This window comes from Mustela lutreola, chromosome 5 (assembly GCF_030435805.1).
Source record: "Mustela lutreola isolate mMusLut2 chromosome 5, mMusLut2.pri, whole genome shotgun sequence".
NCBI lineage: Eukaryota > Metazoa > Chordata > Mammalia > Carnivora > Mustelidae > Mustela > Mustela lutreola.
The window spans coordinates 75,383,245-75,407,543 of NC_081294.1; the positions used below are offsets into that span (position 1 = coordinate 75,383,245).

At 45.7% G+C, this 24,299-nt stretch overlaps 1 protein-coding gene across 1 annotated transcript in view; it reads right to left on the reverse strand.

The window, feature by feature from the left end:
• SPOCK1 (SPARC (osteonectin), cwcv and kazal like domains proteoglycan 1) overlaps positions 1–24,299 on the reverse strand; it is a 500,126-nt gene that overhangs the window by 249,075 nt on the left and 226,752 nt on the right. Inside the window, exon 3 of the mRNA XM_059174644.1 lies at positions 17,803–17,848. Coding sequence (XP_059030627.1) covers positions 17,803–17,848 — 46 coding nt within the window. The remainder of the gene's footprint in view (positions 1–17,802; positions 17,849–24,299) is intronic.

Consider the following 24,299-nt stretch of genomic DNA (forward strand, 5'->3'; position numbering starts at 1 on the left):
TTTTTTTTAAGTTTTTCATTTTTTTGACCGAAAAAACAGGTCGACAGCTACCTCTCGGTATAATGCAGATTAAAATCTGGTTGTAGAGACACATCAGGATTTGGACCTGGACTTGAACTAGATTTGAACTTTAGGAGACTCTAAACCAAGAACAAAAACCTATGGCCCAGGGGCCATATCCGGGGCCAAATCTGGCCTGCCGCCACTTTTCTTGTGGCCCACAAGTTAAGAATAACTTGCCCATATTCGAACGGTGGAAAAATTAAAAGATTTTATGACATGTGACATTTTTATGACATTCAATGGTCAGTGTCCATAAATAAAGTTTTACTGGAACACAATCAGGTCCACTCATTTGCATACTATCTACAGATGATTACACACTACAGGCAAAATTGAGTTGTAGCAAAAGAGATCATACAGGGCCCAAATCCTAGAGTATTTACTATCTGTCCCTTTATGGAAAAGGGTTGCTGGCCTCTGCCCGATACAACTAACTTAACTCAGTTTCCTTCACTATACAATAATACCAGCAATAGCCCCAATTTTACAGGGCAGTTGTGAAGACTGAGTGTGTAGTCACGTGGGGAAAATACTCACGTGAAGACAATATAATCATGGGGGGGGGGACGTTTTTAAATGTTGTTTTTCACATTTCTTTTTTTTTTTTTTAAAGATTTTATTTATTTATTTGACAGACAGAGATCACAAGTAGGCAGAGAGAGAGGAGGAAGCAGGCTCCCTGCCGAGCAGAGAGCCCGACGCGGGGCTCGATCCCAGGACCCTGGGATCATGACCTGAGCCGAAGGCAGAGGCTTAACCCACTGAGCCACCCAGGTGCCCCTGTTTTTCACATTTCAATATTAAAATCACACTTCTCTTTCTTTCTTCTTTTTTTCTTTGAATAACCAATGGCATTATCATTTTTTTTCGTGGTACCTAAACAAACATATCTCTGCACTGATGGCATCAGAGATCAGGTGAAAGAGGGCAGAGACTGCCACATGCAGGTTATCACTTTGGGCTATAAATGTGAGGACCATTACCTTCAGGGGTACGTGTCCACGCTTCCTGGTCCTACACCTGCCCCTTATCATCATGATTCTCGTTCCCAGAACCAGTGTTCCTGGGTCTTTCGCAGGGGCCTTTCACAGAGCCTGGATCAGTGCTACAGCACGGCCAGGCCCCTCCCTGAGCCAGACCGTCCCCATTTTCCCTGAAGCTGCCTTGGCTTCTGAGCACAGATTCAGCTTTGGGCAGCTGAATCTCAGAGAGCTGGTCAGGAAGACACATGGAATGTCCTCAACACATAGGCATAGGCTGTATTACTCTACAGCCCAAGAAGAACAAGAGCAGGCTCCAAGGCACATCATGAGAAACAGGGACAGTGTCTACCAGTCCAAGAGAATGGGAGCAAATGCCCCAAGCTTGATTATCTGGGAAACGCTGTGCAAATCACACTCTCCTGCTTCTCTGTGGATCCTTCCAACACCTCTGCAGGTTGGGAGCACCATCCCCATTCTACAGTGAAACTGAGGCCCACTGAGGTCACATGATAGAGCTAAGGTCCCTACTCATGGAATGGGGACGCCAGAAAGAGTAGTCTGTCTTCTATCCTTTTCCACAGTGGCTCTCAAATGAGCACATCAGAATCCCCCCTGATTGCTGGGTCCCAAACTTCAAAGCCTCCACATTCCACATTCCTCCATTCTGAGGCAAGGCTGGATAATTTGCATTTCTAACAAGTTCTCAAGTGAGACCAGCCTGCTGGTCTGAGGGCCACACTTTGGGAACCAGTACTGAGTCACTGTAACAGTAAGACCCTCGCTCCCTCATCAGCTTTTCCACCTCCTGCTCCTTGAACCAAATCCTACCCAACCGCACCTACATAGGAGAATACATCCTTGTCTGTTTGCCTCTCTGCCTTTAAGAAAATCACTCTTTTCTTCCCATTGCTGTCTTAGGGCTGACTACAAGACCATCAGTCCTGACTGGCCAGTCATTAGTTCTTAGCAAATGATTTCCCTTCTCTGGGCTCAGTTTCCTCCCTGTGAAGGGCAAAAGGCAATGAATGATTCTCAAGAGAGCTCCTAGTGGAGCAACAAACTGGAGGCCCTGATTGGGGCAGAGCAGCCTCCCTCCCCTCTGTGCTCACTGTAAATCCAGGCAGGGTGTGCCCCCCCTCCCCCGCAAGGGGTCCCCCCAGTGCTGAATGATCTGCTAGGGACAGACAGAAACAGAATCACACAGGCACTAGAAGGATGCCCCCCCGTCAGCTTCCAATGCCTGCATGACACTTGGTTTCAGGTAGTAAATAAACTTGTGTGTCATCCGAGGAGATGATGAGGAAAATCCAAACATCATCACCCGTCCTAAAAGAATGCTTATTTCTCTCTCAGTTTGTGGTAAGACACAAATGCTCCTTCCCAGTCCTATATCTCCTCAGAACCTTTCTTTGACTAAAGACCTCATCTCTGCCTCTAAAGAGCTTTAAACCCTAGGAGACTCGAAACCAGGAACAGAAACCTGTGGCCCAGGGGCCAAATCCAGGGGCAGAACTGGCCTGCCACCAGTTTTTGTGTTAAATCATCTAAAATGATTTAATGTTTGCTATTTCCACTGGGCACTGAAAGGATGTGATGTCAGAGCGGGCTCTGTGCCCAGGGCTTAGGCTAAAGCCAGACATTCCACAGACATGGGGCTGATGGTCCAGTGGGGCTGACTGGGGCACCTGATGCACCAGGGCCTACTCAGAGCCAGCTGCTACTGGAGAGCAAAGTGGCTCAGCCTTGACACTACTGACATGTTAGGCTAGGGTGCCGTGGGAGGCCTCCAGCCCAGTCAGTGGGCTGAAAAAACCAAAACCAAAACCGTGTAAAGAAATTGCCAAATACCCCCAGCATGGAAGGGGTGGAGGTACTTCCCAGTCAACACTACTGCTGTAGACACACAATGCGCGTCAGGAAGAAAACCCAGGCTTCAGAGCCAGAAGCCAGGCGGGGGTTCAAAGCCCCCATCAGCCACCACACCACCTTGAAGACCTTGGGGAAGTCCTTTTCTTTCCTATGCTTTTTATTTTTAAAGAGGGACTCACAGTAACCTTTTAAAATGAAAGTATGTGAAATATTATCAAGTAAGAACTAAAATTCCTCTTTTCCTTCCCGCCCATTCCTCAGAGATCAAAGGTTACAGTTTGGTGTTCAGGTATCTGACCTGCAAACACAAGCCCCCTCAGTTACAGACATACACCAACATTCCATTTTAGTGACTCAAGTCCTATTAGATACCCTGCTGTGCTTTTTTATAAGGCTATCACCAATATCAGGGATGTTTTTCCAGGTGACGGTGTATACACTTCCTGAACCTTGTTTAAAAGAAGCTGCTGAGTATTTTGCTCTCAGGATATGAACCTGTTTTAAAAGTTCCCCAGTTTTAAAATGGGAGCAACCATGTTTTCCTTATCCAGGTATCAGTGGCAACAAGACAGTGCATGTGTACACACTTTTTTCTTCAAAAAGAGAAGACAGTATTTGCATACTCTCGATAAATGGGAATTACTCTTCTTCTGGACAACTACTAAACTAGGCAGTTACTTTGTGCCTAGTCCTGCACTGGGCCCCAGGAGATACGCAAATACATAAGACACAGTCAGGGAATCAAATAGTAAATAGTTCTAGAAAAATTATTAAATCACAACTATGTAATGATATAAGGTATAGTCTATTAGGAGAGAGTGAGCCAACTGCATCTAGGGCCAATGAGAGTAGATTTCCAGGGCGCCTGGGTGGCTCAGTCATTAAGCCTCTGCCTTCGGCTCAGGTCATGATCTCAGGGTCCTGGGATCGAGCCCCGCATTGGGCTCCCTGCTCAACGGGAAGCCTGCTTCTCCCTCAGCTGCTCCCCCTGCTTGTGTTCCCTCTTTCACTGTGTCTCTGTCTGTCAAATAAATAAATAAATAAATAAATAAGAGCTGGACACATCACGTAGTATGGGTGAGGGCAGGAATATTCTAAGCACAGAGAATGGGAATGTGTGCAGGCTCCAGCGCAAGGTATTTGCTAATTACTGCAGTAGTACAGTAAATTCTTAAAGAAGCGGTCACACAACTCAACGATGAAATAATTGCAATTCACCCTCAATTACAATTCTAACTCCCTCTGTGCTTTCTGAAAATTCTACCACCCAGATCAACTTCCACTGTGCACACTGAAACAATCAAAGAGACCAGAAATCAAGGTTCTAAGAAAAATGAAAACATCCAGAGCGAAGAAGAAAAATGTGAATAACAGTCAAAAAGACAGGAGCCACTGAAGCTACTCTACAGAAAATCTCCTGCCGCACAGTTAGCCCAACGGCCTCACAGGATCATCTCGAAGGAGGACCCCGCACCTCCTTGCTCTGACGCTTCAGCCTAAATGTCCCTGGAGACAGAGACAGCCCCTCCCCTTTCTCTTCCAGGGCAGACCCCCTCGGTGACCTGATGCAAACACAAGGCACAAACTTCCCAACTACATAATAATCCCTCTTTATCTGAGTTTCATGATCTCGTCTTTGCTGTCAGGAATAGCAGGAGGTTCTAAACACGGAGGGAGGCATAGTTGATAGGCTAACAGAACCTCACTGAATCCTGCCTGTGCTTCAGATCTCTCCAATACCACAAGCTGTCGGAGGACAGGAATTCGTGCAAGAGTGCCCTCTGGAGGCTGGGCCAGGGGAATCTGTCCATGTGGCTTTGGCTTTCAAAAATAGACAAAAAGACACACGGAGGACTAGGCTTTCCCTGCTCGTGGAGACCAGCCTCATCTACACCTTCCGGCCCTTGGGGGCTTCTCTATAAAGACGATGGCTTCCCAGTTCCTTCATGCACTGCCCTTACCCTCGAGCATCTGAACGGAGAACAAAACCCTTTCTTTCTCCATGGAGGACAGTCTTACACTGAGCAACTTCCATGCATTTGGAAATTTATGACGGTGTCTGCAGATCTAGCAAGATAAAACATGGAACCAAGGCTGGAGATTCCCCTGCCATTCTTGCCAAAAACTCCAGAATCCATTCATGGAAGTAGGATTGTTTCCAAAGGATGGAAGTGAAGATCTAAACTGGACTGGATAGATCACTTTCCTTTATAAGGAACACCAAATAATCCTGCTATTTTTCTCACACAAGTCCCTTGTATTTGACACTTCAATTGTATGCAACCGAACCCATTTACTTTTCAGGTGTTCTTTTAAAGCTGCATAGACTGCACTTGGTTAAAATGAATCTACCTCAAGGTACCAGTTAAGCAAACTGTTTGAAGACATCCTGCAGGGAGTAACTGCTATTATAAAATAAATTATCAACTCTCAACAGACCTGCCTTATCATAGAATGATGTAAATTAAAAGTCAAAAGGAAGGTCCATGGTAAGTACCCCATCCTCCAACAGCAAACCAGCAGAGTGGCTGCCCAGTCTTAGGTACGAACATTCCAGCAATGGTGACTCATCCCTCTCAGCAGATACCCCTTCCCTTTATAGCTTGAGTTATGAAAAGCCTGTACTTAGAGTGAGATGAGGAGTGCATGGATGGCTCAGTGGGTTAAAGCCTCTGCCTTCAGCTCAGGTCATGATCCCAGGGTCCTGAGATCGAGCCCCATGTCAGGCTCTCTGCTCTGCAAGAGCCTGCTTCCTCCTCTCTCTCTCTCTCTGCCTGCCTCTCTGCCTACTTGTGATCTCTGTCAAATAAATAAATAAAATCTAAAAAAAAAAAAAAAATTGTTTAGGGGCGCCTGGGTGGCTCAGTGGGTTAAGCCACTGCCTTCGGCTCAGGTCATGATCTCAGGGTCCTGGGATTGAGTCCCGCATCGAGCTCTCTGCTCAGCAGGGAGCCTGCTTCCCTCTCTCTCTCTGCCTGCCTCTCTGCCTACTTGTGATCTCTTTCTGTCAAATAAATAAATAAAATCTTTTAAAAAAATCGTTTAGAGTGAGATGAAATCTATCACTAACTCCCATTCACTTTTTCTGGAACTATCCTTGGGTGCCAAACAATCTTCTGCTTCTTCTCTACAAGAACCCAACCAACATCTGAGTATAGCTCTTATATCCAAAGGAGTTCAAAATTCCATCCACTATGCTGGCTTATATGGAGGCTTGTCCCCACCCAAGGGCTTATGCCACCTCACCCCCTACTTTTAAAACTACATATGAAGCCCTTGAAACCATTTCCAAATGAACAAATCTGTCCCTTGGTTAGAGTGTTCACCCCTACACCGACAGCGTAACTTCTCCTCCTGCCTAACCACTGACAGAAAAGACAACTCAGGATCAAGCTGTAACATGTATAAACTGCATCCTTCTGTTCTCCCCCCACCAAAAAAATTAGCCATCATGCTCAGAATTCTGTGGGCAGCTCAGAATTTGCTACAACATGTAACATGAATTTGGCAATATCTTCAAATAAAATGTGCATTTCATTAAACATATGAGCATCTGGACACATCTGAGAAGCAGGGATGAATGTGTACACGCGTGCACATGGGAAGTGTCTCTCCCCATGTGAAGCTCCCATGTGATACCTTTGCATTCCCTGGGCTTGCAGCAGGGTGCAGGAAAGAAAGTGACATTCATCATCACCCACTTGCCTGTGGGTTTGAATTGATCTACAGTCTCAGCGTAGAGGACGGTGACTACATTCAGGCATCAAAATTCCAGCTTAGATTCTGAATTTCTGACCAAGGACACTGGCTCTACCTGCCACCTGGCTGATAAGAAGAGATCCATTTGCTTCTGCTAATTGGCATCAAGATCTTCTGAACTTCTTGTCCCTGCCAGGAAAAGCCCAGAACTCTCACTTCCAATGCTAATCAGTTACCAGAAACAAAATAATCAGAGTATTCCCTGATGGAGACACAGGGCATCCATTCTTCCTGATGTTGTCAATTTTATCCGTGTTTCAAGCCAGGCCTTACGAAGTCTGTGTACTCTGTATTATTCTGGCTTATCATTGAATTAACTTGCAGAATTGCACTTTGGCTGTCAGCCATCATGTAAGGAAGAGTCAGAGGAGGAAGCAGTTAGAACTAGTGGGTGTGGTATTTACTGTCAGCCACAATGAAGAGCACGGCCCTGGACAGCCCTGTTAGAGAACTCAGGTGGAGGAAGGCAACTCTAGCCTCAGTACCAGGAACCCCTCAAATCTCTCCAGTCTTACTTTCACTGCAAGGGCATATATGATGGTGTGTTTCCTTCCTTCCTTTGGTTGTTAGGAAACTCTAGGGCCAGCTCTAGAAGTGTGCAAGGAAATGGACATGTTCTGAGTAGTTCCCCTTGCTGCAGCTTTAATTTACTTCTGTTTCCTTATATCCAAATAGTGTCCATCTATTCATCTTTTACCTGATACTTATATATTCCCAAATGTTCCATTTTCAAGAATGGGAGAGAGAAAATTATTAAAAAAAAAAAAAAAAGTCAGGCTGTCATGCATTTGGTTACAGATCTGAGGGTCACTAAGTGACATTTCAAGTCAATTTCTGCAAAGAAAGTGACCATTCGTGGACCTGAAATGAACGTAGTGGGAAAACAGGTGTCTTTCTCTCCCGATCTTGACATTAGCAGGTGAAGAAGAGGCTGGAGTAAATGTGAGTTAGGGCTCTCTGGATGGCACTGGCCCGGGGCCAAACCAGGCAGGGCTGGAATGTCACACTGGCTCCCATGGGCTCAGAAGAACCATCTTTCCCCTTACTGGGGTCTTCTCCCCTTGGCAGTGAACACCTCTCATGATGTCTACCTTCTCCATCCCTTTCTGTCATTCTTCTTGGCCAAAAAAAGAGCAGGAACAACGCAGGGCCAGGTGCTGAACGTGACACCCATCCCCTGCCGACCGCTCCTCCAGGCCAGGCTGCTGGTACCCCCGGCATGGCCCAAATACCCCCCACCCCAGAGCAAGGAGACTCAGCACCTGACTAAATGCCTCCTGATTCACGTGCCTTCACTAGGGCTCTTCGGGGTGTGGCCTGTGCTTCCGAATCCCCGAGGCACCTGTGTCGTGAACTGTGTGAGCTTGAGTGTGCTTCCGTGTGGGCAGGGGTGTGTGTCCCTCTTCTCAAGATTAAAACAATCCATCTCAAGGTGGTGTGGGAGGCCACAGAGACACAGCAGTAATAACCCAGCACTCTGCCTGGGGCTCGGGTTTCCATCAGGCTCCTTGCTCCTGACATTTCGCGTCAGGCCTCACAGTGTCCGAGAGCAGTCTGCGCACAGATGACTTGCACTCAAGCAGTGTGTCCCCAGCTCTGCTAGACACTGCCTCCAGGTCCGGAGAGGGGGAACCCCAAGGACTCACCAGCCTCCAGAGCATACACACCGCAAGTCAAAGACAAGGTCTGACAACAAGGTCTCTGGCTTCCTCTCTGAGAGAAGCCACAGACTAGAAGTCCAAAGACACACCTACCCACTCACAGGCTTGTTGTTGTTGTTTTTAACAACTTATGCACAAACACTGAAGAAATTAGGTTCCACACACATGTCAAAACTTCTTCATCTCCTGCTCCCTTCAAGGAATGAGAAATTCTGTCACCCCTGGGTCCCAGACCCGCACAACCAGCCTCAGCTGAGGCTGCATCACGGTCCCTCTCTGGAGACGGAGTTGGTGCTGTCTTGTCCCGCACACCATTCTCCCCCTGTTGCTGCACAGGGGACCTCAATGTTCACCGTCTCTGCTCTGGGGGTATTTCCAGGCACCCACCAGAGAGATCTTGAGAGACAAATGGAGAAAGAGTGAAACAGCCTGAGAAAGCAATGGCTTACACTTTCCTTATCTCTCTTAATAAATGTGTTTTTCAAAAGAAGCAATCCTATCAAACTCCACTTGGGAGCAACTGAAAGCTCAGCTCTCAGGAAACATTACTTCCCATCCACTGCTGCCCACCTCCCCTGGCTTATCTCCAGATAGCTACTCAACCTTGAGAGGCCCCCATGACACCTCCCGGGATCCCTTTTCTGAGCCTCACCCAGCAGCTGCTGACCGGCCTGGAGCGTCCAGAGTGCCTCAAACACACCCTCGGGCGAATCCCATTGCCCACAGGTCCCGCTCTTCACCACACAGGTGCTGAATGCGCTGAGGAAGGCCTCCTCGACATTCCTCCTCACACATGGAACCACCGAGCCCCTACCAGGTCATCAGTCAAGCACGTGATTCGACAATTCCCTGATCAGTTAGCTCATGCGCTGGATCAGGTAAGCGGGCATGGGGAAAACTTCAAAGAGCCTTCCAACTCTAGGAATCCAGAACAAAACACTGTCCCTTCATCTTTTACCAAAGCTTTGTCACCTTTATTGTGATCCTTTTTGTTAAGACTGGGTCGGGCCTTACATCAGCAATTTGACAGGTTGTAGGTGCAAGCAATGTCCATTTCTATTTTTGTAGAGGAGGAAGAAACAGGCTCAGAGAAGCTAAGCACTTGCCTCAGTACACACAGCTTCCTGAAGGCCAGAGCTGGGGATTGAACCCCAACACTGAGCCTGAGAACCGAGGACCTTTCTGATATACCACACTGCCTCTCATCCTGCGTGGCATTTACGGCCGAATGGACATCAGACAAGCCTCCTGCAGTGAACTCAGCCATGTAACATAACTGAGGACCTCTACAAAAAGCAAAGTCTCCATCTCGGGCATGGGACCTGTGGGGACACAGGTGATGCTGGCGGCCTCCCTCCCAGCAGCCGCCTCCCGGCTGTGAAAATGCTCTAATCCATTCTACAGTCTCCGATGAGGAAAATTTAAACAGCATTATTGATTGATTTTAAAATTCAGCTGACATTTTTTCCCTGTTGAGAATTTCCCCAAACCAGGGCTGTTTCATTAGGGCTCCACAAATACCATATAATTAATTCAGAGGCTGTTATTCTAGCAGGCGGAATACAGCAGAATGGATTCACCCCCCCCCCCCGTTTTTATAAAACTAACAGTACATTTTATGAGTTTGGGAAAAGGTAATAAACACGTCTTTAAAATGGATTTGTCCGTGCTGAAGGAACCTCTTAAACACAGTAAGAAAAGCCACAGAGCCTCATAATTGCAAGAGGGATTTTACTACCCCTCATGATTCTCTATCATTCTGCCCAAAGGGTAGAACGCAACCCAGAACAGCTTGGTTCTGGAGGCACAGGGGAGTGGGAGTTCCTAGCGAAGCCTGGGGGAGGCCGACGCACAACACTGACAGAGCCATTGGCACCCCCACGAGGAAGCGGGGCCCACAGTCATAGCTGGGGGTACTTGGCTGGCAACAAAGTGAGGTTAAGTGGGCACGAGCCATACACTGACTCATGGCCCTCTGCAGCACGACGTCATTGAGTCTCCACGAATGCCCCACGAGGCAGGGGTCGCTAGCCCCAGAGGAGAACGCAGAGTAAGGTACTCCGCAGTGTGCAGCAAGCTAATGGCGAGCTAAGACGACAGCTGGAGCCCTTGAGACCCTGCTCTCCCTCCGCCCCCAGGGGGGCCCGCAGGTCCGTGAGAAGACCAAGTACCTCCGACTTTGGCCTTTCTTGCTTTTTATTCTGAGCCTCCCTTCCCACCCCAGATAGTTTAAAGGCCCGTTTAATTCCACTGGTTTTACTGCAGCTATATTCATACCTCATTGGCTAAACTGTAACCTTTGAAACTCGAGCATCGGGCTCAGATTCTCCATTTTTCCTTCCTTTTACGAGTTAAACATACAGACTCTGTGCTGTCTGAAACCATGAGAGCTTAACTATCGTGGATGGAAAAGACCTCGGGAAGCCCCTTTTTACTTCAGAAATAGGCCAAGTGAAGTCCAGAAAGGCCACGTGATTTGCCTGAATTTACCACATTGAAATAGTGGCAGAGTCAAGACCCACCTCAGTCCCTTCCTGAAATACCAGGCTCTCCAAGCCAAGTGACTTCAGGTCAGAATCAGCTGGAGTGGGTTAGAGATGCTAAGGAAAGCAGTCTGGATAACAAAACAGCATCAGCATAACTGTCTGCCAATGGGGGAACAGTGGCTAAATGGTAGCGCATTAATATAATGCGACAGAACACTAGAAAGGCACTAACTAGATCTACAACCACCGCACCAAAGACCCTCGGAAACAATTTTTCAATGAAATGAACAGGTTAGAGAAGGAAAACATTTATTTCTAGAGGTCAACATGTAATGTAACATCTTGCTTGCCGACATGCCCCTGTGACCTCAAAGTATAAGAACATGGAGGGAAAAGTGCTTTAATGAGGTGGCCCTTTAGGGAAAAGGAGCAAGAAGGGGCACCCGTCGGATTTCAATCTTTTATGTGATTTTTCTTTCTTTAAAATAAGCAAACAGGCCAAGGCAGCCAGAGATGAAAGTTGTGACTTTTAACTCGCTCTAACTTCAAAGCAGATAGGCTGTGTAAAAAACGGGAGCAGACGAAGATGTGAATTAGCAGTGTTCTGTTTCTTCTCTGGCAGAATTGACTCTGAAAAGTTAAAAATCAATACTTGAAAAATTAAAAAAAAAAAAAAAAGCAGTAACTATTTTACTGCCATAATCAGGAAAGAGAAGGGACAACAAAAGGAGAGAAGCTAATGGAACGGGAAGGTATGGGGTGGGAAACGGGTTCCCGGGAGGTGAGAGGGGCTGTCACTTAGGGGAAAGTGTCACGGTGACGTCACGCGAAAGGCAAAGAGGGAGAAACCGAGCAGACCAGACATGAAAGGACCAGGGGGAAATTATTAAGATATTAAGATGCTTTCCACAAACCAGACCGGATGCCTCTGAAAATCAGCAGCTCCAGCGATCCGATAAGGTGAACAGATACTTAAACACTGAGCAATGTTCAAGGCAGTATGAATGCAAATCAGAGGCTCTTTTGGGGGGTGAGGTTCAATTCCACATCAAGAGGAAAGCTGTGAGGACTGAAGGTTTCTTTTAAGCCTAACATGTAAAATTTCAGATTAATCTAGAGGAGGGAAAAAAAAATCCTCTTCTGAACAATCATTTTACAGATAAGCAATCTTGCCCCCCTGGGTTCCCCTTTAGAACTGGGACAAAACATGGATGCCGCCCTAATCCACGGGGCTCCGGTTCCAGAAACACAGCCGGAACGTGGAAAGGACTCTCTCCTTTTGAGTCTTAGAATTTCTGCTTCAAAACAGTTCAAGGCTTTGGTCAGAATTTGAGCTTGTTGGGATCTTGGGAAAATAGATGGAAAGTCAAAGGGCAAGGGTTTTCTTCTTTTCCTCAATTCAAGTGAACAGCGTGAGTGAAAAGGACCCCTGACTTTCTGAGCTTTATTTTATCTGGAGATCAATTCCTACAAGTTCATATTCTGCTCTGAACATCACCAGCATCATTGGAGATTCAGTCACAGCCTGGCCGCTCGGGAAGAACGATTAGTATTCACTACAGAAGAAAAAACATTATCCTTAAAACCAACAGCTGTACACTCCATCTAAAACATTCATTTATTCCACATTAAAGGAACTTGCTTGTTTCAAAAAGTTCCCTGATAAATCTCCCTTCAGCCATTTGTCCTCAAAAGGCTTGTCTCATCGAGCAGAACTTCATACCCACACAAATCGGCGGGCTCTTTCCTGAGTGAACCATGGCTACAGGAGAGAATCTCAATTAATTAATGTCCCCATCACTTGAGGACTCCATCAAGTAATCAGAATTCCATTCCAAAAATAAGGTCTTTGTTACACACATAAATGACCTTCCAACCTCCCAATACAAAAAAAAAACAAAAACAACCTTTGATTCAGCAAAAACTTTGGTGATGAAAGCTTCAATTTTTTTATTTTTTTTTTTTTTTCAAAAAAGACTGGCCAAGAAACTTTGAAATGACTTTTTAGAACTCGCTTTGCTTCTCGTTCATTCTCTATTCTATAACAGAAAGCAACACCTTTTATTCTTTTAACACAACACCGTGGTCTGGTAAATTGTCTCTGCCTTTCTGCTCCAAGCCCCACTTCCTCAGCCACCCCACTCTAAGGAAAAAGAGAACCCTTGGGACAGCACCCTTATTACCACACTGAAGGTGACTGTTACTAGGGAAGGTTGGTAGTTACAGCACAGGCAGCCTGATCCACAGGCACAGGCTGAGTGAGGCCAAGTTGTAACAGAAAATGCCCCCTCAACTCACACTGACCTATGTCAGTCATAGTAACACTTGACATCTTATGGATTTCTCAGTTTCTGAGACCAACACTCCTCGCCCGACCCACCTCCGCCAGCCCCAGTTCTTGCTGCCAGACCCCAGCAGCCCCCTTCCCAGTATATACACGCTCTCTGAGCTTAAGACCTTAGATGGATGGCCTCTGACTGACTGATAATTGGGAGCATCCCACAGAGAGCCCTTTCTTACTAGGGTCCCTATTATCCAGCACAGCACGGTGAAATGTGGAGCATTTGACAACCGTTTATGGGTAGATGCGAGGAAGGAAGAAAGGAGCATGTTAAGAGCCTGAACCTCTTCAGCCCCCAAAATGAGGATCTGGGGTGCACCACTGTGGTGACCTATCCTCCCGGTGTGAAAGAGGCCAGCTCTGCCTGACCCCGGGAGCTCCAGAGCATCACAAGTCTTAAGGCCCCCCAGAAGGGAAGAAAGGAAGAGAAAAATAAAACCCAAGTGGAAAAGGAAGGAAGCAACAGGGGGAGACAAAGGTTAACAGGAGGAAGAGGGAATGAAAAAGATTAATTGCTGAAGGAGCACTCATGGAGCACTTACTGTATGCCAGACATTAACTCATTTCATCCTTTTCCTGGTGCTGTCACCACATTTGAAGGCATCGATGCAGAGAAGTGAAGCAATTTGCCAGAATCACTCAGCTAAGAGCTGGTGGGGTCAAGTTCCAAACGTGGAGAGTCTGAATGCAAACCCCAAGTCCCCCCCACCAACACCACACTTACCAAAGCGCATCCCACAGAACATGCTACTTTCTCTGGGTACCTGATAGGCGTGGAGCGAAAAAATAAAAATGAAAGCATGCGGTCAAAGGCAGATTGAGAAAAATGGGAAGTTAAATGGGATTCTTTACCAAAAGACTTCTCTGAGCTTTTCAATCACGAATGAGGTGAATCTCCAGGAGAAGCACAGAGTTTATGTGCGTCCCGAACTTACTGCACCAAGGACTGTTTTCTTAGAGAAGCACTTTGCTGGACCAGACACCACTTCTGGAAACAGAAACCTCATACCTGCTCCTCGCCCACTATGTGTGCTCAGATTTGCTAGGGGCCAGGTGATGAAATATCAAGGGTAGAGCAAGAGAGGCCACCCAAGTCTCTGGGAACGTGTCCGAACGAGGTCCACCCCGGGACCTCCATTCCTGCCCACACAAGACAAGAACCACACACAACAGCCCGTGGTGCCCTCTCCAACCCAGTAGCCTGCCCTGCTCTCCCTGCAGGGCAACTGGCATTGTGGACTTCACAAAGGCAATGTCTCATCTGAGTGTTCCCCTCAGTTCTGAACTCCTCTCTGTCCCTTCTATGAGGAGACCTGGCATTAAATCATTATCATACCCAAAAGGGTGTATACCACTTATCCAAATCTCACAAAGAATTCTCCAAAAGGCCTGAAGTTGATGGCTCTTATATTCCACAGACAGAAACATTCAGGATTCACTTTAGGATAACAAGTTAAAGACGTTTTCAGCCTCTTGAAAGGAGACCACCAAGTGACTTCCTTCTGAGTCAATTACCTGGTAAGGGCTCTCTACAAAGTCCTGTTGTTCCAAGGTCAGTAAATATCCTGAAGCAGAGAGTACAGTTACAAGTAACTGCTTCATCAACACTACGAGTGTCCTAACCACTCGCACCAACACCTACGAGAAGCCGGAGCTCCGGGGGCATTTCAGAGATCCGGCTCCAGGGCTGGATGCTGTGTCTGACCACCTGCGACAGCCAGAGCCCAAAGCTCCAAGGCGATGGAAGGGGCAAGGGACGAGTCACGCAGGAGTCTGTGGGAGGGACGTCATCTAGCAGCTGCGCCTTGGGCTCCTCATCACAGCTGCTGAGTCACCAAACTCAGTCCTCTAAAATACTGCCTTCACCGTTTCATTCCTCTGCTGAAAACCTTTCTCTGGTTCCCCACTGCCAAGAAAACAAAGGGCAAACTTCACAGATTGGTAGCAAGGATCTGTCAAAACCTGCCTCAGACCCACCGTTCTGGCTCTTCTCCACCACGATCCCTCATGACCCACTCCCACCTTCTCCTCTGCATTTTCAGCCCACCTCGCCCCAAGGCCATCGGGAAGCCATGTCCACTGCCATGCCCTTGCGTAATTGTCACGTAAAACCCTGCGATGTCTTTCAACGAGTGCCCTTGCTACCAGTTCCAAGTTCTCCCCAAACCCAAAACCACTCCAAACATGTTTGATTTCTTTTCAGCATAGGCAGGGAAATGACTTCTCGCTGCAGCTGACAACTTTCACTGGAGTTCAGCAATTCTCCTATTATCTGGAAGATGAAATGCTCTACATCTTCCATGCCTACGGTTTATATTTCACCAAGTGGTGTCAACACTGATATAGTAACCTCCCATTTTTATTGAGCAGCACACAATGTAATTGATGACATCTGCTGGGGCTGATATTTTAAGTGAAGGCTATTCTCAGCTCTGCCTGCTCTCCCCATGGCTCTGTATATAAATAGCCAACAGCAGCTACACCTGAGCTACAAAGTGGGGCTTCTCGGCTAAGGTCCTCAATTATACCCCATAAAGTCAAGAGGTTTTGTCGAAGGAAGATTTATCTAAGCAGATCCAGTTTTCATGCCTGCAGAGCTAGAAAAAGAGGGAGCAGGGGTGGGAATCTGCTGGATATGCCTGCCATCATTCCTAGGAGACAAAAATCCTTCTTTGGACTTTTCGGTTCAGCAGATTTAAGTCTCATGCTCTTTTTGATGCTCAAAGTTTTTATGCTAACCCCCCAATCAAGGCAAGTGATCATATGCATCCCCAAGTGGCAAATGAAACTCACCTTCAAGTATTTATCTTTTCCAGTGTATACTAGTGAAAATGAAAATGTCTTCCCCTGGTGATGTTTAAGTATCTGTGTGCAAGTCTTGGGGCAGAGTCAATCTGGTGGTTAGACAACACTTGATCCTCAAAGGACAAGAACCCATTTCTTCTTCAGGGCTGGAAACAATCAGTCCGCTGCCACTCTCCGTTCAGAGGCCTCTGAAAGCAAAATCCTAGAGGGCATGTTTACGGGAGGGTGCATCTGTAAGGCCCAGAGAGGGTGTGATGTTGTGTATCAGAGCTGTTCCAAAATGAAGGTACATCCTTTCAAAAGTAATGTTGAGAAATTTCAACCATTTTCAATGGGAAATTTATAAATTGCATTAGAAATATCTTCATATGCTTTAATGTGGCTTATTGTGACAACTCAGTCATTGGTAAAGTTACAAAGGAGAGAGGCTCGTGGAGGCTGCTAAGATACTGGAAGTCCGGACTGATCTCCAAAGGAAAGCCTTTCCTGAGACCTGCTCCCCAAGAAGCATGCAACAAACAGTAAGGTACCCACCTATAGCTTCACCACTTGCCCTGCCCATACCTACCTTAAGGGCCTTGAACACATCCCACCGAAACTGCTGACCGGGTTACCTCCCCACACCCTGCTCTCAGCATCCCCCAGCATGGGCACCACAGCTTTTGTTTTGTTCCCAGAACCAGGCTTGGTGCTTGTGTACACAGTGGGTATTCAACTTTGAGAATGAATGAATGAGTGAATGTATGAATGAATGAGTGAATGAAATACAATGTTGCCCGACTTGGAGGCATGAACTAAAATGCACATGAAGAAATCCTAACACCAATTTTGTTTAAAAAACAAAAACAAAAACAAAACAAACAAAAAACAGAGTCCAGGGACAGAGGGACCCATTAGAATGACAAAGGAGAGAGGAGAAAGGGGTGCCTTCTAACACATTTATTACATGGCAATTCCCTCCTCGATTTCTTTTTTGTCAATGATACGACCATCAGGATCCCATCAAACAGTCAAGCCACAGAACTAAACTTCATCCTCAGAAGTGTGAACCTTTGATGCATGGTCAGTAATCTTTTTCCTCCAGGTTTCGGTATTACCTGCATATACATACTTCAAGTACAACCTAGCATCATTTTTAGCCGCCGGTTCTGTGGCTACCGTAGCCACACATGGAACAACAGGGACAGGGAAGTGATTCACAGCAGGTCCTCAGTCTGTCTTAAGTAACTCACAGGAGCACCCTGGGAGTGACTTACAATGGCCATCGGTAGACGGGCTTCCTCCTTGCTGGCATGAGTGCCAAGAGCCCTCTGAGGACCAAGGTTACACCCAAGTGGTCAGCGAGCAGACTCAGAAACAAGCTTCTATTTAGAAGTCATGAAGAAGTTATTTAACAAATGAAATATTAGTGCCCTTGAAAGCCTCCTGAGATGAACCCGTTTCTACAAAGAAAGTTTCATTTTTATAGCTCATGTCAATTGCACATTCCCAGGCCAGCCGTTCCACAAAAGAAATCACTGGATTCTACCCAACTCACCAGGTTACTCTGATAAGCATTTTACTCTTAGTAGTGGTGGTGTTTAAATAAAGAAAGAAATAAACCTCCAATGATCGTAGTCAATTCAATACATGTTGAAGAATATGTCTCAGGTGATCTCAGACAAATAACAAAACGGACAAGACAGTTTCTATCACCATGCTCACTTCAGACCCCCAAGTCAGTCAAGTAAGACAGCTCTCTGGCATTCTTAGGAACAGTAACTCAGCATGTAAAGAAGGAAAAATGAGACTGCATTTCCCATGGAATATACAACAAGAAATAATGCATCCTTTACCTTGGTCAAAGGGCTTGTTAGGATTCCAGTTTCTGAAATAATCATCCTATATAAGGAAAAAAAAAAAAAATAGAAAACGAAGGTCAGATTTCAGAAAGCTTCTCACATCACTGCATAAAAACCAGCCTTTCTCCCCACCTCCCAAAACACAAAGGAAAACACACACAGCTTAGAAACCTTTCCCCAAACAGACATGCATGTAAAATCAAAAATATCAAGTTACTTTTCAAATTCTTGTCTTTTCAAACTGTATGGATTAAACACCGGGAATAGTAAAAACATTTCAGGCTAATATGGCAACAACGCTGCTTCTCCTGGCTTGACAGATAAACCACGACACCTTCCAAGTGTAAGGTGGATTTGCTATCAATTATCCCGCAGGTGATGCCTTGCTGCCCTCACTTATGATTAAGCCTCTGTGTTTGTAACAGCTGATAATTTCAACTGTCAACATTCCTTTCATGTGGAGACATGGAATTCGTGGTGTGCAGTTCCAGTTTTCCAACACTCACTAAAGTTAAAAACAGACTGGCCCCTCCAGTGTTAGAATGAGCCATGGGCATGCACTGAGCTTCCCCACCATTCCTTCTAGGTGTGTCACAATAAAGTAATAGAGGCCGGCCAAGCTGGCCGATTCAAAACCATGTCCTTCTTGCCTGCTGCTGTATCAATTTATGCTCTAAGGCTAGACACTTCATTACTTTGAAATTCCCAGGGTCTAGGCCACTCACTTATTCACAGTTACAGGAACTACTTCACTTTTAATAACCTCTCCTTGTTAAAGGCTGCCTGTTCTCTTTATCTTCTGCCCCCCACCCCCAGCTGAGCATTCAGCCACCGGCATTAGCACACCCACTGTCCCCGCAATCAGACTGCCAGGTGAAGAGGCTCCACCTGTGTTTATCATTCCCCGTATCATTTTAAGGGTTGTGCACTTGTTCAGTTAATTTCCTCCTCCATGTAGCTGATAACATTTGCTGCATGTGTTTCGGGCAGGTACTCTACATGCCGCAGTTTCAGAGAGCTGCTTACAATTAGGCCTCAATTTCTCTTCCTGAGAAGTTAATTTACATCAAAGTGCACAATTAGTTTAAATTATTGTCCACACTGCCTCCTGCTGCAGTTTATCTCTGACATGATCTCCCGTGAATTTTATCGGCCTCTGTGTTGTTCAATTACCTGGCCTTATTATATCCTTGTTGAGTTCACCTAAGCCCTTAAACAGATTTTAGGAAACTGGATTTGGAGTAAAATCATAACATATTGCTTCTTGGGCAGTGATTCCATTTTCCAGAGCATGAATAAACATGAACCGTTTCCTCTGGATCCTGGGGATTCAGCATTAAATTATTTTTAACTCCATGGAATTGGCCCACTTTGCTCTAGCTTTAATGCTACGGCATAAATGACCTCCTCACCCATCTGGTTAGGAAATCTCCAAGGGCCACACCATGAAATGTCATGGAGAACGTTACAAACAAGCCCTCTGCCATATCTCTGTCCCCCTATGATTTTAAATACAATCCTAATCTTTCGAACTGCGTGGCCTGAGACTCAACAGCTAGTATTAAATAAGTTAAGGACTGGACAGTAGGTGGGAAAAATTTAGCACCCTATTTCTTAGTTGGATGGCCGATGGGCTCTCAGCCCTAGACACAACTGTGTTATCCACACATTCTGTTCACGAGGACATGGGAAGAATTAATCCAGGAAGAACCCATCCTCACCAATGGAGAAAAAAATATCAACCTTCCAGCTACGGTCCGTCAATATCCCCTCCGCATACAGAGGCCAGCTTCCTGTCCAATGGCAATGTGGAATCTTGTGAAATATTTTCTACTTGAACATGCTGTTCTGAAACATGGAAGTCTTTGGAAGCTTAAGATGTGTGTCTGACAGGGAAGGACTGGAACCAAAGACAAGTCCCTTTACTGTAATTTCCCATGCCACATTCTCTTTGATGTCAAGGAAAGGTTTGAGCAAGTCTCAAGAGGTGAATATTCGCTAATGATTTCCACCAAGTTTGGAACCTGGCTGGCATGTAAAGCACGCTTCTGGGCCCCCAGTCACTTTTCCAGGTTAACTACAGCAGCCAATTTTACAAATTTCTTGGGGGAAAAAAAAAAAACCCAATTTCAAACACAAAGCCTTTCAGTCATAAAAGCAGGTATCTGCATTAGAATATTTTAAGCTGATTGCAAAGGTAATAATACCACCTAATTGCTGCCAAGATGTAAAAGTGCACCTTGAGTGAATGCTCATTATGCAAAGTGAGTCCTTCAAGCAGCCCCTGGCCCAGCAAGGCCAAGTCCACGAGGAGAACAGTTCCTGGCATCTGACTGCTTTTTGCTCAGCGTTAGCAAAGTGGATGGCCTAAGCAAAAACCAATGAGCCAGGAGCAGGTAAAACCTTGAGTGCCACTCTTTGGCTAGAGCTTAGAGAAACCCTTACCAGAGGCCAAGATCATGAGTATGTGGGAAGCACGCTAGAACCAGAGCCCACCTAGGGGATGGTCAGGGAGCCTTGGGGAGGGGGCACAGCTGCAGCCAATTGGAGGCTGAGATGTCCAGGCACAAAGAGCACCCTGTGACACTGTACCCACTGGGTCTGACTGGCCTGCACATGGGGCAACTCCAAGCAGGTAGGGACTGGCTCCCTCCATCACCTCCATGTATGCGGGAATGCCCAGGGAAGCAGCATCTCCACTCAAGTGGAAAAAGCCACAGCCAGAAGATTGCCACTTCTAGACCTGCATCCCCTGACCATGTGCTCATATCAGAAGTCCCCCTATTCGGATGCTCAGGGCACATTAGGACAACTGTCTGTGGGTACTGAACCAACACTCCATCGATACCAGGGCTGGTCTCTTCTCCAGGTCCCAAGACTGGAGGTGGGGGCAAGGAGGAGAGCTACCTCCCCAACTCATTTCTTATTTTCTATCTAAGTCGATAGAGCTACATTCTCTGTATATTGTCCTAAAACGGACCCAGGCCTCCTGTGCTGTGCACAGCGGTGCCAGTTTCCTTGAGCTACAACTCCCACGCTGGCAAGTACTGTCCTTATCCCCACACCACCCCAATTCTGCACTACACCCAAGTGTGCTCCTGCTGCACGGACCCCAGAATCCCTTCCGGATACTCTCACAATGCAGGACTTGAAGGCCCCTGACCTCTCATCTTCCTTCTGGCCCAAAAATGTGGTGACCTGCTGGCATTCAGCCTGTGGGGGAAGAAACACCAGATAAGTCCCACAAACATGCCAGGAGATGTGTATGCAATGGAGATGGCCTCTTCACAGGTCCTTTTATCATCTAGTGATGAGGCTTTTAAAAATGACTTACAAGGACCACAGCAAGGGTTAATTTTTAAAACATAAACCTCAGTAGAAAGACACCTATCTAAATATAGTCGTTTATTAAATTCAGTAACTCAGTGCATTATACAGGCTAAAGAATGAAAGATGGCAGTGTTACTATGGGTGTATATTTCAGGGAGCCCACTGCATAAAAGAATGTCAGGCCTCTACCGGATAGGCCTGAGAACAGTCTTCCTCCAAAGTCGAACACCAGAGGAGGAAAGGCTGATTCCATTTTACTACCCCACTTCATACATGAAAATTACCCAACTCTTCAGGGACTGTGAAAATCTGTAAGAACCTAGAAACTGAAGCAGTCTCAAACTTGAGCCCATTGACTTATGTCCAAAATCATGAAGTGTTTCAAGGCAGGATAAAGCCTTTGTAAGAAAGCATGAAAAGTCTGCATAAAAAATTATAGTAAGAAAGTGACACATCATGACCCATGTAGAATGAGAAAGAGGAGGTGTGGTCCTGGTGGTAGACACAGAGTCAGAGCCTGGGAAAGATTATAGCCCCAATTATTTAATCCTCTGCAGCTGATCAAGAGAGAAAATGACATATTTCTCTATTGATTTCACTAGTTAAATATCCTACTAACCCCAAAAAAAGAAAAATTCTTTTAAAGTACTCTCAGCCAGTGACTAGTGCTGAGAACTTTAACTCTGGGTTTTGGGGCCAGAAGGAAGATGAGAGGTCAGGAAGATGAGAGGTCACTCCAGAGTGGTCTGTTTTGATCAACAGTCATGGAAAAGGAAGTCCATTCAAAATACATATATAGAACACTATTGTATATTATTACACAATTAGTATACAATTATTCTCTTCTGTAATTCATCTTCCAATAAAGTCTTTAAGCCTCCCTAACATGAAATGATGGAGATACAGATATATATTTCTGATATAATTTGAGTGATTATGTCTGTTCATCATGGACGATCATAACCAATTGCAACAACCTCTGGTTTCATCCCATTTAAATGGGCACCTGAATTTTTCTCACATTGCCCCAGAGCCCCAAAATGGCAGATGCAATTTAGTTCAAATATTCCCCAGGGATTTGCTTTTCCAGAGGTGCTAATTTCAGCCCCACAGAACGTCAAAACAGACTCTGAGGAGGCGACAGGAAGGCAGAACAAAATGGAGACTGATTTTGAAACCTAACTGCCTTACTTTCACCTCCCAACATGATGATATCATTCATTAGCTACCTTACGGCTCCAGATATTATAGATCAAAGACCCTTAGCTCTCACGGAACAGATCACTTCTGCTTCATACATATTTCAGGGAAGCTGAATGTGAAGCTGCAGTTCCATCTGGAGATTACCTGAGACTCCCAGCCTGGAAAATAAATGGGAGCCTCACTTGTCTCAAGCAGGAGTGGGCCACAGGGACACCGACAGAAGGAAGGAAGGTGAGGCAAAGGCAGACAGCCCCCACTGGGTCATCTGTGGCCTTCACCAGTGAATGCTAAGCCCTTCATGGTCAGGTAGTCAAGTCCATTTTGCAGATCCTGGCTAGAGGGCATCCCCCTTTACAGAACCCAAAATCTTTACCAAGCGATCCATTAAGGGACTGTAAGCAAACCACTCTCAGAAGGATTCAGTGCAAAGTAGTTGGGTTAATTTTCACACTACTTGACTGGGGAGAATAGAAAGAAGGGCTGCTTGGCAGGTGGAAAGAGAGTCTCTAAAATGTAACAGAAGTCACAGGAAAAGTGAGATTTCCAAGATGACGTTATTTAAGTGCATCGGCTGTGTAATTCAACATTTGACTGGAATTTTAACTGGTGTGCCATGGAAATGTGTACTAATCCTGCCACTGGGAGGTACCAAACATTCTATTTACTTACTGGGATAGGAGCTGGCTTCCTGCTCAAGAACCTTATCGCTGAGCTGTTTCTGGTTCTATCTTTGGGCCAGACTGCGCTCCCGGTCTCCTCTCCACCAGGCCCATCCCGCCCATCCCAGGCGAAAACCCCCACCCAGTGGGAATCCAGTCCTTCTGAAGGAAGCAGCTCACACAAGTAGCCCAGCTTGGGCAGTGACTCAAGGTCCTACCAGGCCTCCCTCCACAGACCCCACTCTTGAGAACTGTGTACACCATGGACTGGGAGCTGTGTGCATGAATCCAATTCCGTGTTAATACATCACTCCCACACACCTGAGCCTCAGCTACCTCTGAGCAGGGAAGGAAGATCTTACTCACCTGCATATTCCCCAAGGCATCACTCAGAAGCACCCAATAAATCCTACCCAAATTGTATAAAATAGAAGTAAGGTGTTTCAGCTTTAACATCTTTGTATTCCTGCAAAATTCCCCCAACTGTTACCAGTAAGTGTGTAAATACAGGTGGATCTATGTGTACAGAGACACTCTAAATCACTTTCTTCCTGAATAGAGCGAGTCTTTGATAAATTGGTCTGACATTTGGTGTAAAGTCCTGCAGGCCCTAGACAAAATGATTTAGAAAATAACCATGTCAGTTGCTCTGCTCCTTCAATAAATAACACACCAGTAAAACACAGATAATAACTGACAATCATACTTGTACTATAACTAATGAGAAAAGATAAAGCAGCAAATGGACTGTTTATATGCGTTTGATGAATTGCATCTCCTGGATAAACCAATGAGAAATAAATGTGTGCTGTGCCGGTTCACTGAAGTAAAACAAATATTTACCATTGAGATTTAGGATTAAGAGTGAAATTTACATTTTATTTGGCAACTATGGGGAGGCTATGTCTACACACAGTTGAAAAGTCAAAAACCTACCTCAACTTCCTGAGTACGAAAGCATTATAAATGAGAAAAAAAAATAAAAGAATCACATCAAACAATCAGAAGGAATGTAAACATTTTCGATAATTGCATCAAATTTTCATATCATCATAACATTAGAAAGGTCATAGGCAGGTATCTTCCATCAAGTCACAGACCATCGTACCCTTAAAAAAGTTCCATTGTCCATTAAGTTCATGGGAAAAAAACATGAGGTTATCGAATAGAATAACACAAGTGGGGAGTGATCTGACTGTGCACTAGTGACTCATGTCCTTATGGTAGAACAGCTAGCAAAATCATGATTCGATCTCAACACCCCATCATGATGACTATCTATGAGAGTTTTAAGTGAAT